The 26,179-nt window shown below is 40.5% G+C and overlaps 1 protein-coding gene across 3 annotated transcripts in view; it reads left to right on the top strand.

Annotated features, from left to right (window-relative positions):
• SMAD9 (SMAD family member 9) overlaps positions 1–26,179 on the top strand; it is a 97,957-nt gene that overhangs the window by 25,846 nt on the left and 45,932 nt on the right. For all 3 annotated transcript variants that reach the window (XM_049853181.1, XM_049853180.1, XM_049853179.1), the window contains one exon: positions 1,067–1,288. In XM_049853181.1, the coding sequence (XP_049709138.1) occupies positions 1,067–1,288 (222 nt within the window). The remainder of the gene's footprint in view (positions 1–1,066; positions 1,289–26,179) is intronic.

The following is a 26,179-nucleotide window of genomic DNA, read 5'->3' as shown; positions in this document are numbered from 1 at the left end:
CTTTGTAATATTTTAGATAAGTGTTATTTAGCTGTAATGTTCCTGTAAACCACGTGGCAATCGTGTAGAAATGCAGCTTTTGACTCAGTAGATCTGGGCTGGGGTCCAAGAATCTGTGTTCCTAACAAGGTGGTACAGAGGTGAGTAGGGAGGGTGTAAAGGAGTATCCTTGAGTGAGTTTTCCTGTGAGATCCTTTTGTAAATCAGATCACAACCCCTAGTTTATCTGTTTTGTGAGTTTGTATTTTTGTGCATTACATACAGGCTTTGTTAATGCGGAGCAGACTCTAGTTGTATTTATCTTGATTGAATTATTACTACATTCAAGGAGAATAAAAATAATAAATCAAAAGGCAGAGGATGGGTATAGGAAGCAAAAAAAGAACTCTGAAATTCGGTGGATTTCTAGAAATTTTAGGGTGAAAATATAACATGCATGGGTTGCCTGATGAAATATTCAGCTCTCTTTAAAATATGTATATATAACTCAATATTCTTTATATAGCACAGAGGAGAGTGCAAGGCCCTCTTCGTGGAACTTTTTTTTTTTTTTTTTGGCTTCTTAAATAATTTGAAGTCCAATTCAGCTTTTGTTTGTTTGTTTGTTTGCTTTTTTATCATGGCTGAATAATCTTTGTTAGATAAAATTTTTTTTGCCAGAGGGATTCAGTTTGGCACAGTCACAGTGATGCATCATTCATATATAAAAATGACATGACCTACCAACTTCCTTTTAGTTGGTATTCCTTTAGGGGTGATGGACTTTAAATTGATCCCTTCATATGGTCTTTAGTCCAGACTTCTCATGATTGATAAATATGCTTACAAATTTTCTAACCATTGAGATTAACAAAGACCATGACCTCTGCCCACAGGTATATCCAAATGGCTAATCACAAACAGCTTCCTTTAAAATGACAAGTTTTAAAAGATTGCAAAATGACATAATTGGTCTTGCAGTCAACTTGCTGGTTAAGAGCATTGATCTAGGTTTCCTGGTGGAATCATGAAATATGAAGCCCAGGTATGACTGGCATGATGTGTTATCTGGTTCATTTCCTTCCAGAATTCCGGCCAGTATGCTATGAGGAGCCACAGCACTGGTGCTCCGTTGCCTACTATGAACTGAACAACCGAGTCGGGGAGACGTTCCAGGCCTCCTCCCGAAGTGTGCTGATAGATGGATTCACAGACCCTTCAAATAACCGGAACAGATTCTGTCTTGGACTTCTTTCCAACGTAAACAGAAACTCAACAATAGAAAATACCAGGAGACACATAGGAAAGGGTAAAAGCAAATACATAATTCCTTTATATATCCTTTTGAGCTAAAATTTGGAAATGGAAGCAAACCATGTCTGTGCAATCTACAAGAGACAGTTCTCGCATTACTGTTGGATAAAGCCCGTTGTCTTTCAGGATCTTACTCTCTTTCTCATCCTCTAAAATCCACATACCATCTTCTGAAGGGTGGCATGGGGTGGGTATTGTGAAGACAAGTGAGATGATAAATATGAAAGCAGGACGAAATTATTGAATGGAAGTATTATGTATTATTTTCAAATTACCTATGGGTGCTAACTAAGATACTTTCTGAAGAAGAGGAATTCTGACTGGATGATTATTTCTCAGGTAAATTTACCTGATCATATTAGGTAGAGATACCTTTGGAAACTTAGAACCTAAGTAGTTAGAAACTTTTCTTGCAGCCAGTATATAATAATGACTTATTTATTGTTGGGAGCCTTTGTTAGGTGACGGAGATCCCTCCCTGTGCACTGCACGGTGTTTGTTATGACAGAGCTGGTTGGGCACAGGTCTCACCAGGGTCTGACTAATGATACTTTTGAAGTCAGTCTTATCCGTGTGATCAGTGGTAGCACATCTAGGCTGCTGGTTTAAGATTTTTAAATTATTATTCCTATTTTACATTAGAATAGCTACTAGTCTCTGAGTGATACCTAGTTGTCCATTGTGATGATCCTGGGATTATGTCAGATATCTGGAATCACAGGTGTAAAGAATCTTCAGAGTAATTTGATCTTTTCTCCCCCAACCAGTACTTACCACCACCTCAGGAAGGTATCCGTGAGCCTTTTCTTTGAAATTCCTGGGGGAGATTTATTATTTCACTTGGTGATGCGTTCCGACATTCTTCCTAACATACCTCTGAAATGTCTCCTGTTGTAGTAAACCATTGATTAGACACAGGTTGAATTAGTTCATTAATGTTGACATTTAATGGATCTGTGATGGTGACAGTTACTTTATGTTTATTTAACTTCTGGCTGTTTCCATGGAGGCTTTGAGGTGGCTTTCAAGAAACTTTTACAATAAAATAATAAATCAAAAAATAGGAAATCAGAACATGTGGGGGATACTAAGAATACAAGTGTCTTAGTCATCTAAAAAAAAAAATCATCTAGTGCTGCTAAAACAGAAATACCACAAGTGATGGCTTTAACACAGAGAAATTTATTCTCTTACACATTAGGAGGCTAACAGTCCACATTCAGGGTGCCAACTCCAGGGGAAGGCTCTCTTTGTGAGTTCTGGAGGAAGGCCCCACGCCCAGGGTGCCAACTCCAGGGGAAGGCTGTCTCTGTGGGTTCTGGAGGAAGGCCCCACATCCAGGGTACCAACTCCAGGGGAAGGCTGTCTCTGTGGGTTCTGGAGGAAGGCCCCACGTCCAGGGTGCCAACTCCAGGGGAAGGCTGTCTCTGTGGGTTCTGGAGGAAGGCCCCACGTCCAGGGTGCCAACTCCAGGGGAAGGCTGTCTCTGTGGGTTCTGGAGGAAGGCCCCACATCCAGGGTACCAACTCCAGGGGAAGGCTGTCTCTGTGGGTTCTAGAGGAAGGCCCCACGTTCAGGGTGCCAACTCCAGGGGAAGGCTGTCTCTGTGGGTTCTAGAGGAAGGCCCCACGTTCAGGGTGCCAACTCCAGGGGAAGGCTGTCTCTGTGGGTTCTGGAGGAAGGCACCACATCCAGGGTGCCAGCTCCAGGGGAAGGCTGTCTCTGTGGGTTCTGGAGGAAGGCCCCATGTCCAGGGTGCCAGCTCCAGGGGAAGGCTGTCTCTGTGGGTTCTGGAGGAAGGCCCCACGTTCAGGGTGCCAGCTCCAGGGGAGGGCTATCTCTGTGGGTTCTGGAGGAAGGCCCTTGTCATCCATCTTCCCCTGGTCTAGGAGCTTCTCAGCGCAGGAACCCTTGGTCCAAAGGATGTACTCTGCTCCCAGCACTGCTTTCTTGGTAGTATGAGGTCCCCCATCTCTCTGCTCACTTCTGTCTTTTATATCTCAAAAGAGATTGACTCAAGATACAACCTAAACCTGTAGATTGTATCCTGCCTCATTAACATAATTGCCTCTAGTCCTACCTCATTAACATCATAGAAGTTAGGATTTACAACACATAGGATAATCACATCAGATCACAGAATGGTAGACAACCACCCAATACTGGGAATCATGGCCTAGCCAAGTTCACATGCATTTTGGGGGGACATAATTTAATCCATAACAATGGCTTTACTTTCAAATGATTTTTAGAACAATTTCCAGTGAAATATGAAAACAAAACTTTAAAATGTAATATTGTAGAGCTTTTTGTTGAGGGGGTTTTGCTGCTTGGTCTATGTGTTAGACTTCTACTGGTACCACTTAATCCAAAACTAGAGTTTAAAGTCCTAAAGAAAAGTGAAATACCTCCTGGGAACCTTCCTGAGAGTAGTTTGTTCAAGGTACTACTGATGAAGACATAGGGAGTTGGTATTCTGTGAGAGCTAAGCCATAGGGTTAAGAAACCATGTGATCAAGAGCCAGGATTGATGACTTATTATGAAAACCAGAAAATCTGTCTCACCTGAGTGGAAGGCCGCCCCACTTTCATGTGATCCCTTAGGCAAAGTCATAATTTTCTCAGAAAGTTGTTTTGGAATTGCTCTAATGTGAAAACATTTTCTTAGAGGAGCTATGAGCATGGCAGAAAAAAATGTTGGCTTTGAATAATTTTAAAGTGAGTGCCATCAGTTATCTATGAGGTGAAAGGAATATCAATCAAGTGCCCCCATGGATTATCTTGTTCTGAGCAGCATAGCTTCCTGAAGCCTCAGTGCACAAGTTTGTTGCAAGCCATAGAGGTGGCTGTGACTCATAGCAACCCATGTATGACAGACTGAAATGTTGCCCAGCCCTGTAGCATCTTCATGATCATTGGTATGTTTGAGTTCATTGTTGTAGCTATTATATAGTGCCTTCCAACTTAGAGCCTCACCTCTCAGCACTATATTGGACAATATTCTGTTGTGATCCATAACGTTTTATTGGCTAATTTTCTGAATTAGATTCCCAGGCCTTTCTTCCTAGTCTTTCTTAATCCATACCATAGGTGACGCTGCTGGTATTTGAAATACTGGTAGCATAGTTTCCAGCATCACAGCAACACGCAAGCCACCACGGTACAACAAACTGACAGATGGGTAGTAGAAAATGCACTCTTAGGCTGGACTACATCTGTGGAAAGAGATGATGGAAAAGTTCAATATCATCAGTCAGAACAAGGCCAGGGGCCAACTGCGGATCAGACCATCAATTACTCATACGCAAGTTCAAATTGAAACTGAAGAAAATTACAACAAGTCCACGGAAGCCAAAGTATGACCTTGAGTATATCTCACCTGAATTTAGAGACGATCTCAAGAATACATTTGATCCATTGAACACTAATGATCGAAGAAGACCAGACGAGTTGTGGAATGACATCAAGGACATCATACATGAAGAAAGCAAGAGGTCATTAAAAATACAGGAAAGGAAGAAACAACCTAAATGGATATCAGAAGAGACTTTGAAACTTCCTCTTGAACACCAAGTAGTTAAAGCGAAATGGAAAAATAACGAAGTAAGAAAGCTGAATGGAAGATTTCAAAGGGCAGCATGAGAAGACAAAGTAAATTATTATGATGATATGTGCAGAGATCTGGAGATAGAAAACCAAAAGGAAGAACACGTTCAGCGTTTCTTAAGCTGGAAGAACTGAAGAAAAAATTCAAGCCTCAAGTTGAAATACCGAAGGATTCTACAGGGAAAATACTAAACAACACAGGACACGTCAAAAGAAGATGGAAGGAATACACAGTCACTATACCAAAAAGAATTGGTTGACATGCAACCATTTCAGGAGGTAACATATGATCAGGAACCGATGGTACTAAAGGAAGAAGTCTAAGCTGAACTGAAGGCATTGGTGAAAAACAAGCCTCCAGGAATTGACAGAATATCAGCTGAGATCTTTCAACAAACGGATGCATCGCTGGAATTGCTCACGCATCTATGCCCCAAAATTTGGAAGACAGCTACCTGGCCAACTGACTGGAAGAGATCTGTATTTATGCCTATTCCCGAGAAAGTTGATCGAGCCAAATGTGCAAATTATCGAACAATATCATTAATTTCACATGCAGGCAAAATTTTGCTGAAGATCATGCAAAAGCAGCTACAGCAGTGTATCAGCAGGCAACTGCCAGAAATTCAGGCCGAGTTTAGAAGAGGACGTGGAACCAGGGATATCATCACTGACATCAGATGGATCCTGTGTTTTATTGAGTATGCTAAGGCATTCAACTGTGTGGATCATAACACATTATGGATAACATTGCAGAGAATGGGGATTCCAGAACCTTTAATTGTCCTCATGAGGAATCCGTACATGGATCAAGAGACAGTCGTTTGAACAAAACAAGGGGGTACTGCATTGTTTAAAGTCAGGAAAGGTGTGCATCATGGTTGTATCCTTTCACCATACCTATTCAATCTGTATGCTGAACCAATAACCCGAGAAGCTGGACTATATGAAGAAGAATGGGGCATCAGGATTGGAGGAAGACTCATTAACAATCTGCAATATGTATGTGATACAACCTTGCTTGCTGAAAGCCAAGAGGACTTGAAGCACTTACTGATGAAGATCAAAGACCACAGCCTTCAGTATGGATCACACCTCAGCATAAAGAAAACAGAGATCCTCACAACTGAACCAATAAGCAACATCGTGATAAACGAAGAGGAGATTGAGGCTGTCAAGCATTTCATTTTACTTGGATCCACAATCAACATCCATGGAAGCAGCAGTCAAGAAATCAAAAGATGCATTGAATTGGGTACATCTGCTGTAAAAGACCTCTTTAAAGTGTTGAAAAGCAAGGATGTCACCATGCATACTAAGGTGCACCTGACCCAAGCGGTGGTGTTTTCAATTGCCTCATATGCTTGTGAAAGCTAGACAATGAATAAGGAAGACCAAAGAAGAATTGACACCTCTGAATTGTGCTGTTGGAGAAGAATATTGAATATATCATAGACTGCCAAAAGAATGAACATATCTGTCTTGGAAGAAGTACGACCAGAATGCTCCTTAGAAGCAAAGATGGCGAGACTGTGTCTCACATACTTTGGACATGTTATCGGGAGGGATCAGTCCCTGGAGAATGACTTCATGCTTGGTAAAGTAGAGGGTCAGTGAAAAAGAGAAAGAACCTCAAGGAGGTGGGTTGACACAGTGGCTGCAACAATGGGTTCAAGCTAAACAACAATTGTAAGGATGGTGCAGGACGAGGCAGCATTTTGTTCTGTTGTGCATAGGGTCACTATGAGTCGGAATCGACTCAATGGCACCTAACAACAGCAACAACAGGCTAGTGAATAAGTTGACTTGCTCTGTGGAGTTAATTGATAGAAACACTTAGACTTTAGAAATACTAATTCATCCCCTAAATGTTTATTAAGCATCTACTCCAGGCCAGACTGTTCTGAACACTAGAGATGCAGTAGTCGGGGGAAAACACCAGACAAGATCCCTGCCTTCGTGGATTGTATGCTACCTGGGAAAAAGACATACATCTGTAGTGTGCTGATGGTAAGCACCATAGAGAAAAACAAAGCAGGAGAGGAGAATGGGGAGGAGGCATGTTGTCATTCAAAACGGGATAGCTAGGAAAGGACTCTCTAAGAAGACAGCATTTTAGCAGGAGGTGCAGGAAAGAATTAACGAAGTGGGTACCTGGGGTTGGGGGGATGGAGTGGGCTTTCCAAGCAAAGGGCACAGCAAGTGCAAAGGCCAAAGTTTGCCTGGCATATTCTGGGGACAACAAGGAAACCAGCGTGAGGGGAGCAGAGTGAGAAAGGTGTGTCATAAAGAGAAGGATGACAAGACCAGGTCAGTGCGGGCCCTGAGTCATTTTAAGGGCTTCGGCTTTGACTCTGTGTGAAATGAGAGGCCCTTGGACAGATTCACCTTGAGTTTGCACTGTAACAGGATCCCTTTGGTTGCTGCATTAAGAATAGGCTGTAGGGGGTCAGAGTGGAGGACATCTGCAAAAAAAGCAAGTTCTCTATTTTCGTGATGGCTGATGATGAGCCATTCCTCCCCTCAGTAGTTGTCACTCCTGGTTTGTGTGCCTTACTACTACCGCGGCTAGGTAAGGGTCCTCAGAAAGGAACCTGCATTTGAGTTACATGTTTTCTAGTGGTGACAGTTTATGCTGATTCACCGGTGCTCCTTCCAGCTGCGTCCCATGTGATACGGGACATGCTGTGAGGCATTGAAGCTGGTCCTGTGCATTTGTTTGTAGCCATGCAACAGAGAACTGGTGCAAAGGGAATTGAAACTATTATTTTGACCTCATTAGCAAAGTGCTTTAAATAGCTACTAACAAGTTTCCATTAGCATACAAGAAGTGACCACCCAGAGACTGCAGCACTGCATTCTAATATGAGATCTGTCCGTATTCTTTCTTGAATAGTAGGCAAACTACTTGAACTCTGTCTTTCAAATGACATGCTAAATAATAATGAAGATGATGATGATGATAGCTACCTGATATGTGTGAGGCATCCTGGTACGTACTTACATGCATTATTTTTAACCCTTATAGTAGCCCTTTGTTGTTGTTGTTAGCGGCCTTCAAATCAGCCCTTGAGTCTTGGCAACTCCGTGTACAATGGAATGAAACACTGCCTGGTCCTGCACCATCCCCGTGGTTGGTGGCAAATGGGACCATTGTGATCCCTGTAGTGTTTTCATTGATTTCCAGAAGTAGATTGCCAGACCTTTCTTTCTAGTCTGTCTTAGTCTGGAAGCTCCACTGAATCCTGTTCAGCATCATAGCACCATGCAAACCACCATTGACAGGTGGGTGGTGGCTGCTTGTAAGATGCATTGGCTGGGAATGTCTCCCACATGAAAGGCAAGAATTCTCCCACTGAACCACCAGTGCCCTCATATAGTAGCCCTACAGTTAGCTTTTATTCGTCCATTTTATAGATGAGACAACTAATGCTCAGTTCAGTAGCTTAAAGAAGGTCACGCAGTGATGCCAGGGATCTACACCATGTCTCTGTCTCTCCACCGCACCAGTTACTTTCTTCTACTAGTGGTCAGACCCTCCTGCCTCTTTATCTTTGCACTCGTCGTAGTGTGGTATTTGTAGAATTGAGCCTTTCAGTGTGGAATGAAAATACCTCTCAAATGCAGCAGCAGAGATATGTCACAGTCAGCTCCGAGATGTAGAAGTAAGCTCTTACTAACCTGGGTGGTGCAGACAGTTAACGTACTCATTGCTAACCAAAGGTTGGAGGTTCAAGTCTACCCAGAGATGCCTTGGAAGAAAGGCCTGGCAGTTTACTTCTGAAAAATCATCCACCGAAAACCCTATGGAGCACAGATCTGCTATGACCCAAATGGGATTGTCATGAGACAGAAATGGCTCAACAACAACTGGAAAAAAGTAATAAAGTACTGACATTTTTATAATAATTTGCTTCTAAAATGTAAACAGAGAAGTTTTTTAGATTTTCCTTAGAAAAAATGTCATTCTAGAGGGCTCTCTTGAATGTGAGAATTACATGAAGCCCAAGTGCCTCCATCAGAGGATGGGCCTGTGGTAAGGATCTTTACAGAAAAAAAACATAGAACCATTGACATGTAATACAAAATCAAGCAAAAGGTAATTTTCTGATGACTTAGGGATGATGTATTAGCCATTTTAGACAATTGGGTTATAATACTCGCCTGCTTTTTTAGAGTGGCTTTTAGGATGGCCTCAATTTCCAAACAGGCAAACCACAACTTTGAATTGGCTGCATGAGCTTAGATGTGCTCTTAAGATAATTGAGGTAAGATTACATTTCTTAGAAATTCACGATAAAATATAACCATAATCAATAGTGCAATCATTTTGGAGCACCTGTGATTTGAGCTGTAACTTCAGTTAGCTCAGTTAACCCTCAACAATGAGCCTAGGCTAGATTCTTGGTGTGAAATGACACTTTGAGCAAGACAGGCCCCTTTCTCATTTGCAGGTGTAGGGGCATTGAATTTGTCCTGCCTGATATCTGTACTTCCCTGGTGAGAGAAAATTAGACAATTGTGGTTATTCCTTGAGGCATTAACCCCAGTTATTTAATTTACTGAGTTAAGACTTTCTGGGAAGTAATTTTCATGTATTCCACATCATCTAATCACTTTTGAAATGAGTTTTCACCATTTGTATGATTCTTCATTTTCTTGCATGTCTCAAGTTCTGTAGAATTCTAGTAATTCTTCTGTGTTATGAAAGGAATTATCGTGGTGTGAGGATCTGGTTTGTCAGTTCTTTGGAAAGAGAGTCTGCACTTGCTTCCTTTCCCAGTCTGTTTAGTCTCTGTTATGGATTGAATTGTGTCCCCCCAAAATGTGTTGTAAATTCTAACCTCTATGCCTGTGATTATAATCCCATTTGGGAATGTGTTGTTGTTATGTTAATGACGCAGGATTAGTGTAGGGTGTGTCCAGGGCCAGATTAAGACTTGTGAGATTAAGCACTGGTAATATGTGATGTCTCCTCCTCTGCTTACTCACGCATTTGAATGGGATACATGAGTTGTATATACACACAAATATGTATATGTGTGTGTGCATGTGTGTCTTAGCTCTCCATGATGTAACTTTTTTTTAAATGCAGCTATAATATTAGCTATTGGAGACAAAAGTGGCATATGCCATTTTAGCAGAATGAGATGAATTGGATTATAAAATTTTTACTGGATGTGGGGTACTAAGATTTTTACTACATATCACATTTTCTACAGAAATATTCTGCCTATTCTACAACAAAGAAAATGAGTCAGTTAACTTGGTTATTTCAAAAATAAATGTAAAATTCTGTTGATCTCTGTTATGGATTGAATCGTGTCCCCCCAAAATATGTCAACTTGGCTAGGCCATGATTCCCAGCATTGTGTGGTTGTCCACCATTTTGTGATCTGGTGTAATTTTCCTATGTGTTGTAAATCCTAACCTCTATGATATTGATGAGGCAGAATTATAGGCAGTTACGTTAATGAGGCAGAACACAATCTACAGGTTTAGGTTGTATCTTGAGTCAATCTCAAAAATTTTGAGATATAAAAGAGAGAAGCGAGCAAAGGGGAGAAGGACCTCATACCACCAAGCTAGAAGAGCCAGGTGTGGACCATATCCTTTGGACCTAGGGTCCCTGTGCTGAGAAGTTCCTAGACCAGGGTTTCCCCAGGGCCAACAGAGAAAGCGTTTCCCTGGAGCTGGCACCCTGAATTTGGATTTCTAGCCTCATAAAGTGTGAGAGAATAAATTTCTGTTTGTTAAAGCCATCCACTTATGGTATTTTTGTTATAGTAGCACTAGATAACTACGACAGAATTTGGTACTATAAGAGAGGGATGCTGCTCTAACAGATAACCTGCAATGTGGCAACGGTTTTGGAATTGATCCTGGAAAAGTTTTAAAGTTCCTAATAGTGAAAGCCTAGAATGCTGTAAAGAGACTGTTGGTGGACTTATGGATATCAAAAACAATTCTGGTGAGGACTCAGAAGAAAGTAAGCTGGTGACTGCGCACATAGTGAGAAACAGCAGCAACAGAGCCAGGAGACTGGCTTCAGACAGCACAGAAATCAACCCACAGAGCAGGAGAGCTGAGTGCCTGCGGGCAGGATGCTTCCTGGTGGAGTAGGGTGCTTCTGGACACTTATTGGATGAGCTACGCTTGCTGACCCGTGGAACGAGAGAGTGGAGTGTCTTCTGGCTGAGGTTTCCCGGTGAGTTCCAGTGCCTCCAGGCACTTAGCAACAGAGCTGAAGAGCTTTGGAACATTTGCCTGAGCAGAGCAAATGTTGGGCTGGCCCAGGAGGCCCAAGGGGCTGAGAAACCAACAAGCCAGGAAGCAGAAGCTGAAGAGACAAGGAGCATGGGAAGCAGAGCTGCCTCATTCTCAAAGGGCGGGGCCACAGCCTCCTAGGTTTCAAAGAGTCAGCCTTCACCACCTCAGTTGCAGAGTTTGGGGCTGCATTTTCACAAGTGCCAGTGGGATGGGGCCAGATCCACTGCCCAAAGCTGAGAGAGTGGGGCTGCCATGACCAAGGGGCAGAAGAACGGGGCCTGCTGGGGCCCAGGGGATAGAGTCACCACTTAGACAGACTAGGAGAATGGGGCCGCCAAAATCTGAGGGAGCAGAGTTGCTATCTCAGAGGGCCTGGAAGGTGGAGCTGAAGCCCAGAGCCGAGGGGCCTCCACTTGGAATCCGGAGAGTGTAGCCAACTCTCAGAATCTGGAGGGTAGGGTCATTGCCTAAATGGTCTCAGAGAACAAAGGATTACTTTCAAGGGTTCAGAGCTAAGGTAATGTGTTTTGCTGACTTGCTTGGTGCCTGTTATCCCTTATTTCCCTCCAGTTTCACTCATTTGTAATGGAAGTGTCTACCTGTGCCTGTTCCATTTTATTCTAGATTTCACACATGAAGAGGAATTTTGCCTCAGAATGGAATTTGCACTTGGAGTTGATTTAAGACTTTTTGGATGATATGATAAGATGAATGTTTTACTTGTGGAAAGGACATGAATTTTGGTGGGGCCAAAGAGTGGTATATTATGGGTTGAATTGTGTCCCCCTAAAATGTGTGCCAGCTTTGTAGGCCATGATTCCCAGTATTGTGTGATTGTCCACCATTTTGTGACAGGATATAATTTTCCTATGTGTTGCAAATTTTACCTCTGTAATATTAATGAGGCAGGATTAGAGGCAGTTATGTTAATGAGGCAGGACACAATCTACAGGATTAGTTTGTATCTTGAGTCAGTCTCTTTTGAGATATAAAAGAGAGAAGCAAGCATAAACAAAAGAGACCTCATTACCACCAAACAAAAGAGCCAGGAGCGCAGTGCATCTTTTGAACCTGTCGTTCTGTCCTGAGAAGCTCCTAGACCAGGGCAAGATTGATGACAAGGACCTTCTCCCAGAGCCAACAGAGATAGAAAGCCTGCCCCTAGAAGCTGGCACCTTTGTTTGGACTTTTAGCCTCCTAAACTGTGAAAGAATAAACTTCTCTTTGTTAAAGCCATCCACTTGTGATATTTCTGTTAAAGTAGCACTAAATAACTAAGACAGTCTCCCACAATGAAAAATTGACTTTCACCAATTTTGCTTTAAATGGCTCGTACCTCAGTTTTGATGCTTGTTTTGTAATAAATGCTATAATTATAAATGAACAAATGAAAAGATACCATAAAAGAAAATTTAATGATCAGAAAACAAATATTACAACAAATTACTATATTTTATTTTCAGATAGATTTTTCGTCTCTAACATGTTGTAATTAAAAAGATTTCTTTCTATTCTTTGCTCTTACAAATTCTTTGATGATTTTCATCACAGTTAAGCTGCCGAACAGTATCTACTTCCATATATAATAAGGATAATGAATTGAGCCTTTTTTGGATTGTCGTTGTATGCTGAGGGTTTTTGAGTCTCTTTAGGGTTGAAAATGAGTATTCTATTGTGTAGTTTGTGATCATTAAAGCTAAGAATACGCATAAAGCAATTTCAACATTGGGAAATGTGCATTGTATTTTATGTTTTATTATGGAATCATATATGTCCACATGAGTAAAATTGTTTCTCCTGAATCTGTAAACTTAGTTCTCGTGTAAGAATGAAATTGTTGCAGTTCTCCGTAAAGGTTTGTATGTAAGTCATCAGGATAAGCCTGCACTCCTTAGATGCCTTTATGCATTCTTCATCAGGTATATCCACATTGTTTAAGAAGGAAAATCTATTTGAAAGAATTTCATACACTTTCGCCCTTCTTCTCATGCAAGATTCGAATATGTCACTGATGGTGTAATATGTTGGTACGTGAAATTGGTCTTTGGCACTCTGGAGCATTTCTGTCATTTGTTTCTTTCTAATGCTTCTGCGACAGTGAACTGCTTGGTAATCAGTATTTGTCAGTATTTGTTTTGTTGTGTTTTCAAAATTTGCAAAATCTTCTCTTCTGCCACCCGGGCTCCATCAATTATGTAAATGCCCTGTTTATGGCTGGTCAGTATGTACATGTCTTTAAATTTACTTCTGAAACTTGGAGAGCTTCACTCATCCAATGAAAATGCTGTAATGTTATTACACATAACAAACATAAATACATACTCTAGTGTTTGCAATTTTTTGGCAATGTTTTCAACTTCTCTTTTGGTATCTCCTTTTTGTGCTTGGTCTTCAGCAATATTCTCTAAGGCATCTAGAATCTGAGTATACAATTCCAGGACTGCACTGGTTGCTACAGCATGTGCTTCCCAACAAGTATTAGAGATTTTAATACTCCATCATAGCCGAAATATTTTTTAAGAACTGCACATTGGTGAGTAGAGACAGCAAAAAATGTGTAGAGTAACTGAATGGCAGAAAAAAAAATCAACTGCTTCTAGACAACAAGTGATTAGGTGGTACTATGCAAATGAGGTAATTGTGGCCCACCAAAGGGATTGGTCAGTTTTGCCATCCTGCCAGACTAACAATGAGCTGCCATTCCAGAAGTGCGATGAGCGGATCTTACCATCACTAAGGAAGAAAAGCCAAGAGCAGAGCTCATCCATGGAACCTGGGATCCCTGTACTGAGAAGCTTCTGGAACCAGGAGATGGGTGGGGTGTGGAGAACATAACACTGAAGAAGACGAGAAGCGGTGGCAGAGAAATGGCGGCAGGAAACTGATGCTGACACGTTGCAGGGATTGCAATCCATGTCACAAAATAATTTGTGAATTTTTGAATGAGCAACTAATTTGTGCTGTAAACTTTCACCTAAATCACAATAAAATTAAAAAATATATATTGTTGAAATTTGGTTCAGGATTGCATTTTATCTCTCAATCACTTTAGGTAGTATTAATATTTCACAGTGTTAAGTCTTCCAGACCATGAGCGTTGAATGTTTTCTATTTTTGTAGACCTCTTTTAGTTTCTTGCAGTAGTTTTGTAGTTTTCCTTGTATTAGTCTTTGACATCCCTGGTTAGGTTTATTCCTAGGTGTTTTATGTCTTTGGGAGCTATTGTAAATGTTATTGATTTCTTTATTTTCAGAGTCCTCCTTGTTACTGTAGAAGAGCCCAACTAATTTTTGTGTGTTGATCTTGTACCTTGCCACTTTGTGGAATCCTTCTGTTAGTTCCAGTAACTTTCTCATGGAGTCTCTGGGATTTTCTATGTATAGGATCATGTCATCTGTGAGTAAAGATAGTATTACTTCTTTCTTTCCAATTTGGATACCCCTTATTTCCCTTTCTTGCCTTATTGTTCCAGCTAGGACGTCCACATAATTCGCTCATTGAAATTAGTCATCACAATTTGTCAGTATTCTCTTTAATTGTGTCTATACCCTTCTATTTGTACTCAAACACTCATCTTTACTGTGGTTTGTTGTGCTCACCACTGCCACACAGCCCTATTTCTCGTCACCAAAAGTAACAAATCTCTTAAGTTCTAAAATGTACTTACCTTCCCCCCCTCTTTTCTCCCTGGTAACCACCAATGAACATTGGTCTTTTTGTGTTTATCTGTTCGTATTATAAAAGAGGGACTGTACAATATTTGTCCTTATATGCTTGACTTATTTCACTTAGCATTATACCCTCCAGGTCCATCCATCCGTATTGTGTTTCATGAACTCCTCATGCTCCTTATGGTTCTCTATTATTCCATGGTGTGTATATGCCACAGTGTGCTTATCCATTCATCTGTTGATGGACACTTTGGTTGTTCCCATTGTTTTGCTATTCTGAATTGCTATTGTGAACATAGGAGTGCATATATCTGGTCATGTCAGTAGTTAACATCTCTAGGATATATTCCTAGGAGTGGGATTGCTGGATCGTAAGATAGCTTTATTTTTAGTTTTTTGAGGAAGTGCCAAACCATTTCCATAGTGGTTGTACTATTTTACAGTCCCACCAGCAATGAATAAGGGTTCCAGTCTCCCCACATCCCCCCAACATTTGTTGTTTTCTTTTTAATCAGTGCTATTTTAGTAGGAGTGAGATGGTATCTCATTGTAGTTTTGATTTGTGTCTCTCTAATTGCTAATGATCGTGAGCATCTTTTCCTGTGTCTATTGGAAACCTTGGTGGCGTAGTGGTTAAGTGCTACAGCTGTTAACCAAGAGGTCGGCAGTTCAAATCTGCCAGGTGCTCCTTGGAAACTACGGGGCTGTTCTACTCTGTCCTATAGGGTCTCTATGACTCGGAATCAACTCGACAGCAGTGGGTTTGGTCTGTTTTGGGTTGGTTGCTTGGACGTCATCTTTGGTGAAGGTTCTGTTCATGTCGTTTGCCCATTTGATAATTGGGTTGTCTTTTTGTTGTGGAGTGTTGAAGTTTTCTATAAATTTTGGATATTAGACCCTTATCTGATGTCTTTTCCAAAATTTTTTTTTCAGTCTGTAGGTTCTCTTTTTATTTTATTCTCGATACCGCCTTAAATTCCTCTCCATGTGAAAGTTCTATGACTACACTATTTAGTGCCTTTTTTGTTTTAATGTTGTCATCATTTACATATTGACGTTTCTGTTTCACTATTTTCAGTCTTTTACCTTTGGCTTATTTTTGTGACTTCCCTATCTGCATTGATACCTAGTGGTTCTGTCCTATGTTCTAGTCTTGTTTTTATCTGATATTGTTCTCTTGCTGGAGGACTCCCTTTAATATTTCTTGTAATTCTTGGTTTGATTTTTATAAAATCCCTTAAATTCTGTTTATCTGGAAATGCCCTAATTTTGTCATCATATTTAAGAGACAGTTTTGCTGGATATATAATTCTTGGCTGGCAGTTTTTTTTTCCTTCAAGGCTTTATTTATGTCATCCCATTGCCTTTTTGCCTGTGTGGTTTCTGCTGAGTAGACAGAGCTTAGTCTTATTGTTTCTCCTTTGTAGGTGACTTTTTGTTTATCCCTAGCCACTCTTAAAATTCTGTCTTTATCTTTGGTTTTGGCAAATTTGAGAATGCCTTGGTGACTTTTTTTAGGATCTATCCTATGTGAGCATCGATGACCTTCTTGAATAGATATCTTTTCGTCTTTCACGATATCAGGGAAGTTTTCTGCCAGCAAATCTTCAACAATTCTCTTATCCATTGCCACCACCCCCCGCCACCCCGCGTTCTGGTATTCCTATCATTTGATAGTGTCCCACATGATTCTTAGGGTTTCTTCTTTTTTTTTTTTTTTCAATTCCTTTATCTGGTTTTTCCTAAGACAAATTTGTGTCAAGGATTTTATCTTCGACCTCACTAATTCTGACTTCCATTGCCTCAATTCTCCTGTGACCTTCTATTGAGTTGTCTAATTATGAAATTTTATTTTTAATCTTCTGGATTTCTATTTGCTGTCTCTCTGTGGATTCTAGCAGCCTGTTAAAGTTGTCATTTTGCTCTTTTATAAACCCATTGCCATTGTGTTGATTCCGATTCATAGCGACCCTATAGGCCAGAGTAGAACTGCCCCATAAAGTTCCCAAGGAACGCCTGGTGGATTCCAACTGCCGACATTTTGGTTAGCAGCTGTAGCACTTAACCACTACACTATAAATTTCTCTATTGCTTTGTCTGTATGTTCCTTGGCTTGGTCTGAGTTTTTGCCTGATCTCCATTCTGCTCTCTTGAAGAGCTCTGAATATTAATCTATTGAATTCTACCTCCGGTAATTCCAAGACCTTCTCTTCTTCTGGGAGGTTTCCTGACTCCTTGTTTTGGTGGCTTGCTGGAGTCATCATGGTCTGCCTCTTTATGTGATTTGATATTGACTGTTGTCTCTGAGCCATCAATAAGTTATATGTATTTATTGTATGTTTGCTTACTGTGCCCTAGCTTCTTATTTTGGTTTGTTTCGATATGCCCAGATAGGCTGGGTGTGTGAGCTACTTTGATCATTGATGTCTTTGAAGCTTTCATGTCCTGTCACTAGGTGGTTAGAGCTGCTTTTAGGTATGTGATCCCAGAAGTCCATTTACTTTTCCTGTGTGGATTCAGCTCAGGTGTCCAGGTCATCAGTCACCAAGTGTGTGGTGCAGACTGTCACCCACAGTCCTAGACAGACAGGGTTATGTAGGGGTGACTAGAGCAAGCACAGGTATCTGGCTGCAGTAGAGGGTTATGTGCTGAACAAGATAGGGAGCTGATGGCTGCCCCTGAGTGCTTAGGTGGAAGGTGTGTCCCTGTCCCTTAGAGCACGTAAGTTGTTAGGTTTTGCAGCCGGACTTTTGGCACCCACTGTTGTTGAGTGTAAGGACTGGGAAGGTCCACTTATTCTCAGACACCTGTTGTAGGTGGCTAGGTAGAATGGGTGAAACCACTAGTCCTCAGTCCACTGATGTGGGTGGGTGAGGACCCTGCTTGATGGGTAGGATAGTATCAAATATCATGAATCTGCAACTCCGCCTTGGCTGCTGCAGTCGAAAATAGGCTTCAGGTATATACCCTGCTGTTGTGTGCTAATGAGGGCCTATGCTGTTGAATCAGCCCACATAGGTCTAGGCAGAGGTGAAGCGCATTCAAAGTTCACGGACCCCTTATGCCAGTGCCTAGGCAAAGGGGCAGTGCCTGCCCTGAGTTTCCGGCTTAGGGGGTGTGGTGATTTTTTAAAGCCTTAAGACTGGTTGGGCGTGGTTAGTCCTGAGTTACCTGGCTTAGGGGGGTTGGTGGTTTTTTTTTTCCCTAAAGTCACAAGACTGGTTTGGGCGAGATAGCTTATGTTTCTGGTTTAAGGGGTGTGGCAATTGTTTCTTTTTACTTTTTTGATAAATGCCATTTGATGAGCAGGATACCCTGGTGGCATAGTGGTTAAGTGCAATGGCGGCTAACCAAAAGACTGGCAGTTCAAATCCACCAGGCATTTGGAAACCTTGTGGGGCAGTTCTTCTCCGTCCTAGAGGGTAGTTATGAGTGGAAATCAACTTGAAGGCAATGGGTTTGGTTTGGTTTTTTTGGTTTGGTGATTAGGAGTTTATAATTTTTTATGAGATTCCATTTTGTCTTCCATTCATTCATCTGTTGTAATGCTTGTTATCTTATTTTTACTTAGTTTTCTCCGTATGTTTTCTTCCATGAATTTTATGGTTTTAGGTTTGACTTTTAGGTCTTTGATCCATTTTGAGTTAGTTTTTTGTGTTTGGTGTGAGGTATGGGTCCTGTTTCAGTTTTCTGCAGATGGATATCCAGTTTTGCCAGCACCATTTCTGAAAGAGACTGTCTCTGCCCCACTGGATGGACCTAGACCCCTGTTCGAAAATGAGTTGTCTGTAGATGTTTGGGTTTAGCTCTGAGTTCTCAATTCTATTCCACTCGTCTATGTGTCTGCTATAGAACCAGTACCAGGCTGTTTTGATTACAGTATCTGTTTAGTATGTTTTGTTCCAAGGGAGTGTAAGACCTTCAGCTTTGTTCTTTTTCTTTAATATTGCTTTGGCTATTCGGGGTTTCTTTACTTTACATATGCAGTTGGTCTTTAGTTTTTCCACTTTAGTAGAGAATGTTGGGATTTGTATCAAGATTGCATTGAATCTGTAGGTTAGATAGTATTGACATTTTCACTATAATAAGCCTCCTGTCCATGAGCACAGGATGTCTTTGCATTTTTGTAGGTCTCTTTTAGTCTCTTGTAGCAGTGTTTTATAATTCTCATAAGTCTTTTCTGTCCCTGATTAGATTAATCCCTATGTGTTTTATTAATTTGGGGGCTATTGTAAATGATGTTGTTTTCTTTATTTCTTTTCAGAGTAGTCTTTGTTAATGTAGAGGAACCCAACTGATTTCTGTGTGTTGATCTTGTATCCTGCAGTGTTGTTAAACTCTTCTATTAGTTCCCAGTTTTCCTGTGGAATCTTTAGGATCTTCTATATATAGGGTGATATCATTTGCAAATAGTGGTAATTTTACTCTTCTTTTCCAATTTGGATACCTTCTCATTCTGTTTCTTGTGTGATTGCTCTGGCCAGGACTTCCAGTACAATGCTGAGTAAGAGTGAGGATAATGGCCATCCTTGTCTTGTTCCCATTCAAAAAGGGAAAGTTTTTCCATTGAGTATCATATATGCCCTTAATTACATTGAAGAATTTCCCTTCTATTCCTGTTTTGCTGTGAGTTTTTATCAGGAAAGTGTGTTGAATTTTATCAAAATGCCTTGTCTGCACTGATTGATATGATGATATGATTCTTTTTTTCTTTTGGCCTTAACGAACAAAAATTTATTTCCTCACAGTTTAAGAGGCTAGAAGTCTGAATTTAGGGCACTGGCTTTAGGGGAGGGCTTTCTCTCTCTGTCAGCTCTGGAGTAAAGTCCTTGTCCCTTCTAAGCTCCTTCTCCAGGGCAATCTTCATGTGTTTGGCATCCCTCCTCCTCCATCTCTTCTTGCTAGTTTGTTTGATCTCTTTTATATCTCAAAAGAGATTGACTCAAGATACACCCTATACAAATCCTGCCTCATTAACATAACAAAGAAAACCTATTCCTTAATGGGATTATGATCACAGGCATAGAGTTTACGATTTACAACACATATTTTGGGGGGACATAATTCAACCCATAACAGTCGCTATGAGTTGAAATTGACCCATGGTACCCAACAACAACCTGTTGTCTACCCTTACTTTATTTAAAAATTTTTTTAATTTTTTAAAAAAATTTTATGCCCATAATTGATAATATCTCCTCCAGTTGAGTGTGTCATGAGATCATGGATTCTGCCTGTCTTGCCTCTGATGTTGCTCAGCATTTAGAATAGTATCTGATACTTAGCAGATCCTGGGTAATAAATAATTATTTACATTATATCTTATGATAATTATGTGACAGGAAGAAGGCAGCTATCATTTTCTGAATGCCTACTAAATATTCAACATACAGTTGTGTATCTAATTCTAAAGACAAAGCAGGGTATAGGTGATACCATTAAAAAAAATCAACCAGTAAAACAGTTGCCGTGAGTTAACTCAGACTCCTGGAAACCCTATGTTTGCCAGAGTAGAAATGTGTTCTATAGGATTATGAATAGCCAATTTTTTTCTTTTCTTTTTTAATTTATTGTGCTTTAAGTGAAACTTTACAGTTGAAGTTAGTCTCTCATATAAAAATTTATACACACCTTGCTATGTACCCCTACCTGATCTCCCCCTAATGTGATAGCACACTTTCCTCTCTACCCTGTATTCCCCATATACATTCATCCAGCTCCTGTCCCCTTCTGCCTTCTCATCTCACCTCCAGACAGGGGCTGCCCACATAGTCTCATGTGTCTACTTGAGCCAAGAAGCTCACTCCTCACCAGTATCATTTTCTGTCTTATAGTCCAGTCCAATCCCTGTCTAAAGAGTTGGCTTCGGGAATGGTTCCAGTCTTGGGCTAACAGAGGGTCAGGGGGCCATGACCTCTGGGGTCCCTCCAGTCTCAGACCATTAAGTCTGGTATTTTTAAGAGAATTTGAGGTCTGCATCCATCAGGGATTCTCTGTTGTGTTTCCTGTCAGGGCAGTCATCAGTGGTAATCAGGCACCATCTAGTTCTTCCAGTCAGATAAATTCTCTGATTTATGTGGCCCTGTCTCTTGGGCTGATACTTCCCTTTTGTCTTTGGTGTTCATTCTCCTTTACTCTAGCTGGATTGATACCAATTGATGCATCTAAGGTGGCTACTTGCTAGCGTTTAAGACCCCGGACACCACTCACCAAAGTGGGATGCAGAACATTTTCTTAATACATTTTGTTATGCCAGTTGACCTAGAAGTACCCTGAAACCATGGTCCCCAGGCCCCGTCCCTGCTACCCTGGCCTTCGAAGCATTTGGTTGTATTCAGGAAACTTCTTTGCTTTTGATTTAGTTGAGTTGTACTGACCTCCCCTGTATTGTGTGTTGCCTTTCCCTTCCCCTAAAATAGTTCTTGTCTACCGTTTAATTATTGAAAATCCCTCTCCCTCCATCTGCACCCTGGTAACCATCAAAGAATATCTTCTGTGTTTAAAGTTTTCTTGAGTTTTTATGATAGTGGTCACATACAGCATTTGTTCTTTTGCACCTGACTAATTTCACTTAATGTAATGCCTTCCAGATTTCTCCATGTTATGAGATGTTTCACGGATTCATCATTGTTCTTTATCGTTGCGTAGTGTTCCATTGTGTGAATATACCATAATTTATTGATCCATTCTTCTGTTGATGGGCACCTTGGTTGCTTCCAGCTTTTTAGTATAGTAAACAGTGCTGCGGTGAACATGGGTGTGCATATGTTGTTTCGTGTTAGCGTTTTTATTTTTCTAGGATATATTCCAAGGAGTGGGATTGCTGGATTATATGGTAATTCTATTTGTAGCTTTTTAAGGAAGCATCAAATCGATTTCCAAAGTGGTTGTACCATTTTACATTCCCACCAGTCTCTCCACAATCTCTCCAACATTTATTATTTTGTGTTTTTTGGATTAATGCCAGCCTTGTTGGAGTGAGATGGCATCTCATAGTAGTTTCGATTTGCATTTCTCTAATGGCTAACATTCAAGAGCATTTCCTCATGTACCTGTTAGCCACCTGAATGTCTTCCTTGGTGAAGTGTCCATTCATAGTCTTTGCCCATTTCTTAATTGGGTTATTTGTCTTTTTGTTGTTGAGTTTTTGCGGTATCATGTAGATTTTAGAGATCAGACGTTGATTGGATTTGTCGTAGCAAAAAACTTTATCCTGCTTTGTAGGTGGTCTTTTTTCCTCTCTTGGTGAAGTCTTTCGATAAGTATTTAAGTGTTTGATTTTTAGGAGTTCCCGGTTATCTAGTTTCTCTTCTGGTTTTGTGAATTGTTAGTAATGTTTTGTATACTGTTTATACCATGTATTGGGGCTCCTAGCATTGCCCCTATTTTTTCTTCCATGACATTTATTGTTTTAGGTTTTATATTTAAGTCTTTGATCCATTTTGAGTTAGTTTTTGTGCATGATGTGAGGTATGGGTCTTGTTACACTTTTTTTTTTAATTAATTCTTATTCTGCTTTAAGTGAAAGTTTACAAATCCAGTCAGTCTCTCACATATAAACCTATATATACCTTACTACATACTCCCATTTACTCTCCCCTGATGAGTTAGCCCGCTCCCTCCTTCCAGTCTCTCCTTTCGTGGCTGTCTTGCCAATTTCTAACCCCCCTCTACCCTCCCATCTCCCCTCTAGACAGGAGATACCAGCACAGTCTCAAGTGTACACCTGATACGAATAGATCACTCCTCATCAGCATCTCTCTCCAACCCATTGTCCAGTCCAATCATGTCTGATGAGTTGTCTTCTGAAATGGTTCCTGTCCTGGGCCAACAAAAGGTTTGGGGACCATGACCGCCAGCATTCTTCTAGTCTCAGTCAGACCATTAAGTCTGCTCTTTTTATGAGAATTTGGGGTCTGCATCCCTCTGTTCTCCTGCTCCCTCAGGGGTTCTCTGTTGTGCTCCCTGTCAGGGCAGTCATCGGTTGTGGCCAGGCACCACCTAGTTCTTCTGGTCTCCGGATGATGTAAGTCTCTAGTTCATGTGGCCCTTTCTGTCTCTTGGGCTCATAATTATCTTGTGACCTTGGTGTTCTACATTCTCCTTTGATCCAGGTGGGTTCAGACAAATTGATGCATCTCAGATGGCTGCTTGTTAGCATTTAAGACCCTTTAATAGAATTTATTTTGCCAATTGACTTAGATGTCCCCTGAAGCCATAGTTCCCAAACCCCTACCCTTGCTCCGCTGACCTTCGAAGCATTCAGTTTATTCAGGAAACTTCTTTGCTTTTGGTCCAGTCCAGTTGAGCTCACCTTCCATGTATTGAGTGTGGTCCTTCCCTTCATCTAAAGTAGTTCTTATCTACTATCTAATCAGTAAATAACCCTCTCCCACCCTCCCTTCCTCCCCCTTCTCGAAACCACAAAAGAATGTATTCTTCTCAGTTTAAACTATTTCTCAAGGTCTTATAATAGTGGTCTTACACAATATTTGTCCTTTTGCATCTGACTAAATTCACTCAGCATAATGCCTTCCAGGTTCCTCCATGTTATGAAATGTTTCACAGATTCATCATTGTTCTTTATTGATGCGTAATATTCCATCGTGTGAATATACTATAATTTATTTATCCATTCATCCTTTGATGGACGCCTTGGTTGCTTCCAGCTTTTTGCTATTGTAAACAGTGCTGCAATAAACGTGGGTGTGTATGTATCTGTTTGTGTAAAGGCTCTTATTTGTCTAGGATATATTCTGAGGAGTGGGATTTCTGGGTCGTATGGTAGTTCTATTTCTAACATTTTAAGGAAACGCCAGATAGATTTCCAAAGTGGTTGTACCATTTTACATTTCCACCAGCAGTGTATAAGACTTCCAATCTCTCTTCTAACATTTATTATTTTGTGTTTTTTGGATTAATGCCAGCCTTGCTGGAGTGAGATGGAATCTCATTGTAGTTTTAATCTGCATTTCTCTAATGGCTAATGATCGAGACCATTTTCTCATGTATTTGTTAGCCACCTGAATATCTTCTTTAGTGAAGTGCCTGTTCATATCCTTTGCCCAATTTTTAATTGGGTGGTTTGTCTTTTTCTGGTTGAGTTTTAACAGAATCATATAGATTTTAGAGATCAGGTGCTGGTCAGAGATGTCATAGCTGAAAATTCTTTCCCAGTCTGTAGGTGGACTTTTTACTCTTTTGGTGAAGTCTTTAGATAGGTATAAAAAAAAAAAAAAAAAAAGGCATAGGTGTTTGGTTTTTAGGAGCTCCCAGTTATCTGGTTTCTCTTCGGCATTTTTAGTAATGTTTTTTATTCTGTTTATGCCTTCTATTAGGGCTCCTAACATTGTCCCTGTTTTTTCTTCCATTACCTTTATCGTTTTAGTCTTTATGTTTAGGCCTTTGATCCACTTGGAGTTACTTTTTGTGTTTGGTGTGAGGTATGGGTCCTGTTCCGTTTTTTTGCAAATGGATATCCAGTTATGCCAGCACCATTTGTTAAAAAGACTATCTTTTCCCCAATTAACTGACACTGGGCCTTTGTCAAATATCAGCTGCTCATATGTGGATGGATTTATATCTGGGTTCTCAATTCTGTTCCATTGGTCTGTGTGCCTGTTGTTCTACCAGTACCAGGCTGTTTTGACTACTGTGGCTGTATAATATGTTCTAAAATCAGGTAGAGTGAGGCCTCCTACTTTCTTCTTCTTTTTCAGTAATGCTTTACTTATCCGGGGCTTCTTTCCCTTCCATATGAAGTTGGTGATTTGTTTCTCCATCACATTAAAAAATATCATTGGAATTTGGATCGGAAGAGCATTGTGTATATAGATGGCTTTTGGTAGAATAAACATTTTTACTATATTAAGTCTTCCTATCCATGAGCAAGGTATGTTTTTCCACTTATGTAGGTCCCTTTTAGTTTCTTGCACTAGTACTTTGTAGTTTTCTTTGTATAGGTCTTTTCCATCTTTGGTAAGATTTATTCCTAAGTATTTTATCTTCTTGGTGGCTACTGTGAATGGTATTGATTTGGTGATTTCCTCTTCGATGTTCTTTTTGTTGATGTAGAGGAATCCAAGTGATTTTTATATGTTTATCTTGTAACCTGAAGCTCTGCCAATCTCTTCTATTAGTTTCAGTAGTTTTCTGGAGGATTCCTTAGGGCTTTCTATGTGTAAGATCATGTCATCTGCAAATACAGATAGTTTTCCTTCTTCCTTGCCAATCCGGATGCCCTTTATTTCTTTGTCTAGCCTAATTGCTCTGGCTAGGACCTCTAGCACAATGTTGAATAAGAGCAGTGATAAAGGGCATCCTTGTCTGGTTCCCGTTCTCAAGGGAAATGCTTTCAGGTTCTCTCCATTTAGAGTGATGTTGACTGTTCGCTTTGTATAAATGACCTTTGTTATGTTGAGGAACTTTCCTTCGATTCCTATTTTGCTGAGAGTTTTTATCATGACTGGGTGTTGGACTTTATCAAATGCCTTTTCTGCCTCAATTGATAAGACCGTGTGGTTTTTGTCTTTTATATATATATGGTATATTACATTGTTGGTTTTTCTAATATTGAACCAGCCTTGCATACCTGGTATAAATCCCACTTGGTTGTGGTGGATTATTTTTGATATGTTGTTGAATTCTATTGGCTAGAATTTTGTTGAGGATTTTTGCATCTATGTTCATGAGGAATATAGGTCTGTAATTTTCTTTTTTTGGAGTGTCTTTACCTGGTTTTGGTATCAGGGAAATGGTGGCTTCATAGAATGACTTAGGTAGTATTCCATCATTTTCTATGCTTTGAAATACCTTTAGTAGTAGTGGTGTTAACTCTTCTCCGAAAGTTTGGTAGCACTCTGTACTGAAGCAGTCCAGACCAGGGCTTTTTCTTTGTTGGGAGTTTTTTGATTACCTTTTCAATCTCTTTTTTTGTTATGGGTCTATTTAGTTGTTCTACTTCTGATTGTGTTAGTTTAGGTAGGTATTGTGTTTCTAGGAATTCATCCATTTCTTGTACCCAGCAACCCAGTGCTGTTGAGTCGATTCTGACTCATATCGACCCTATACGACAGAGTAGAACTGCCCCATAGAGGTCCCAAGGAGTGCCTGGTGGATTCGAACTACCGATCCTTTGGTTAGCAGCCGTAGCACTTAGCCACTACGCCACCAGGGTTTCCCCATTTCATCTAGGTTTGCAAATTCGTTACAGTACAGGTTTTCATAATAATCTGATATGATTCTTTTAATTTCAGTTGGGATGTTGTAATATGGCCCATCTCATTTCTTACTTGGGTTATTTGTTGCCTTTCCTGTACTTCTTTAGTCAGTCTGGCCAA

The sequence above is a fragment of the Elephas maximus genome, chromosome 14, assembly GCF_024166365.1.
Source record: "Elephas maximus indicus isolate mEleMax1 chromosome 14, mEleMax1 primary haplotype, whole genome shotgun sequence".
Lineage (NCBI taxonomy): Eukaryota > Metazoa > Chordata > Mammalia > Proboscidea > Elephantidae > Elephas > Elephas maximus.
Note: the sequence above shows the minus strand (reverse complement) of the source record. Positions and strands in the feature narration are given on the sequence as shown.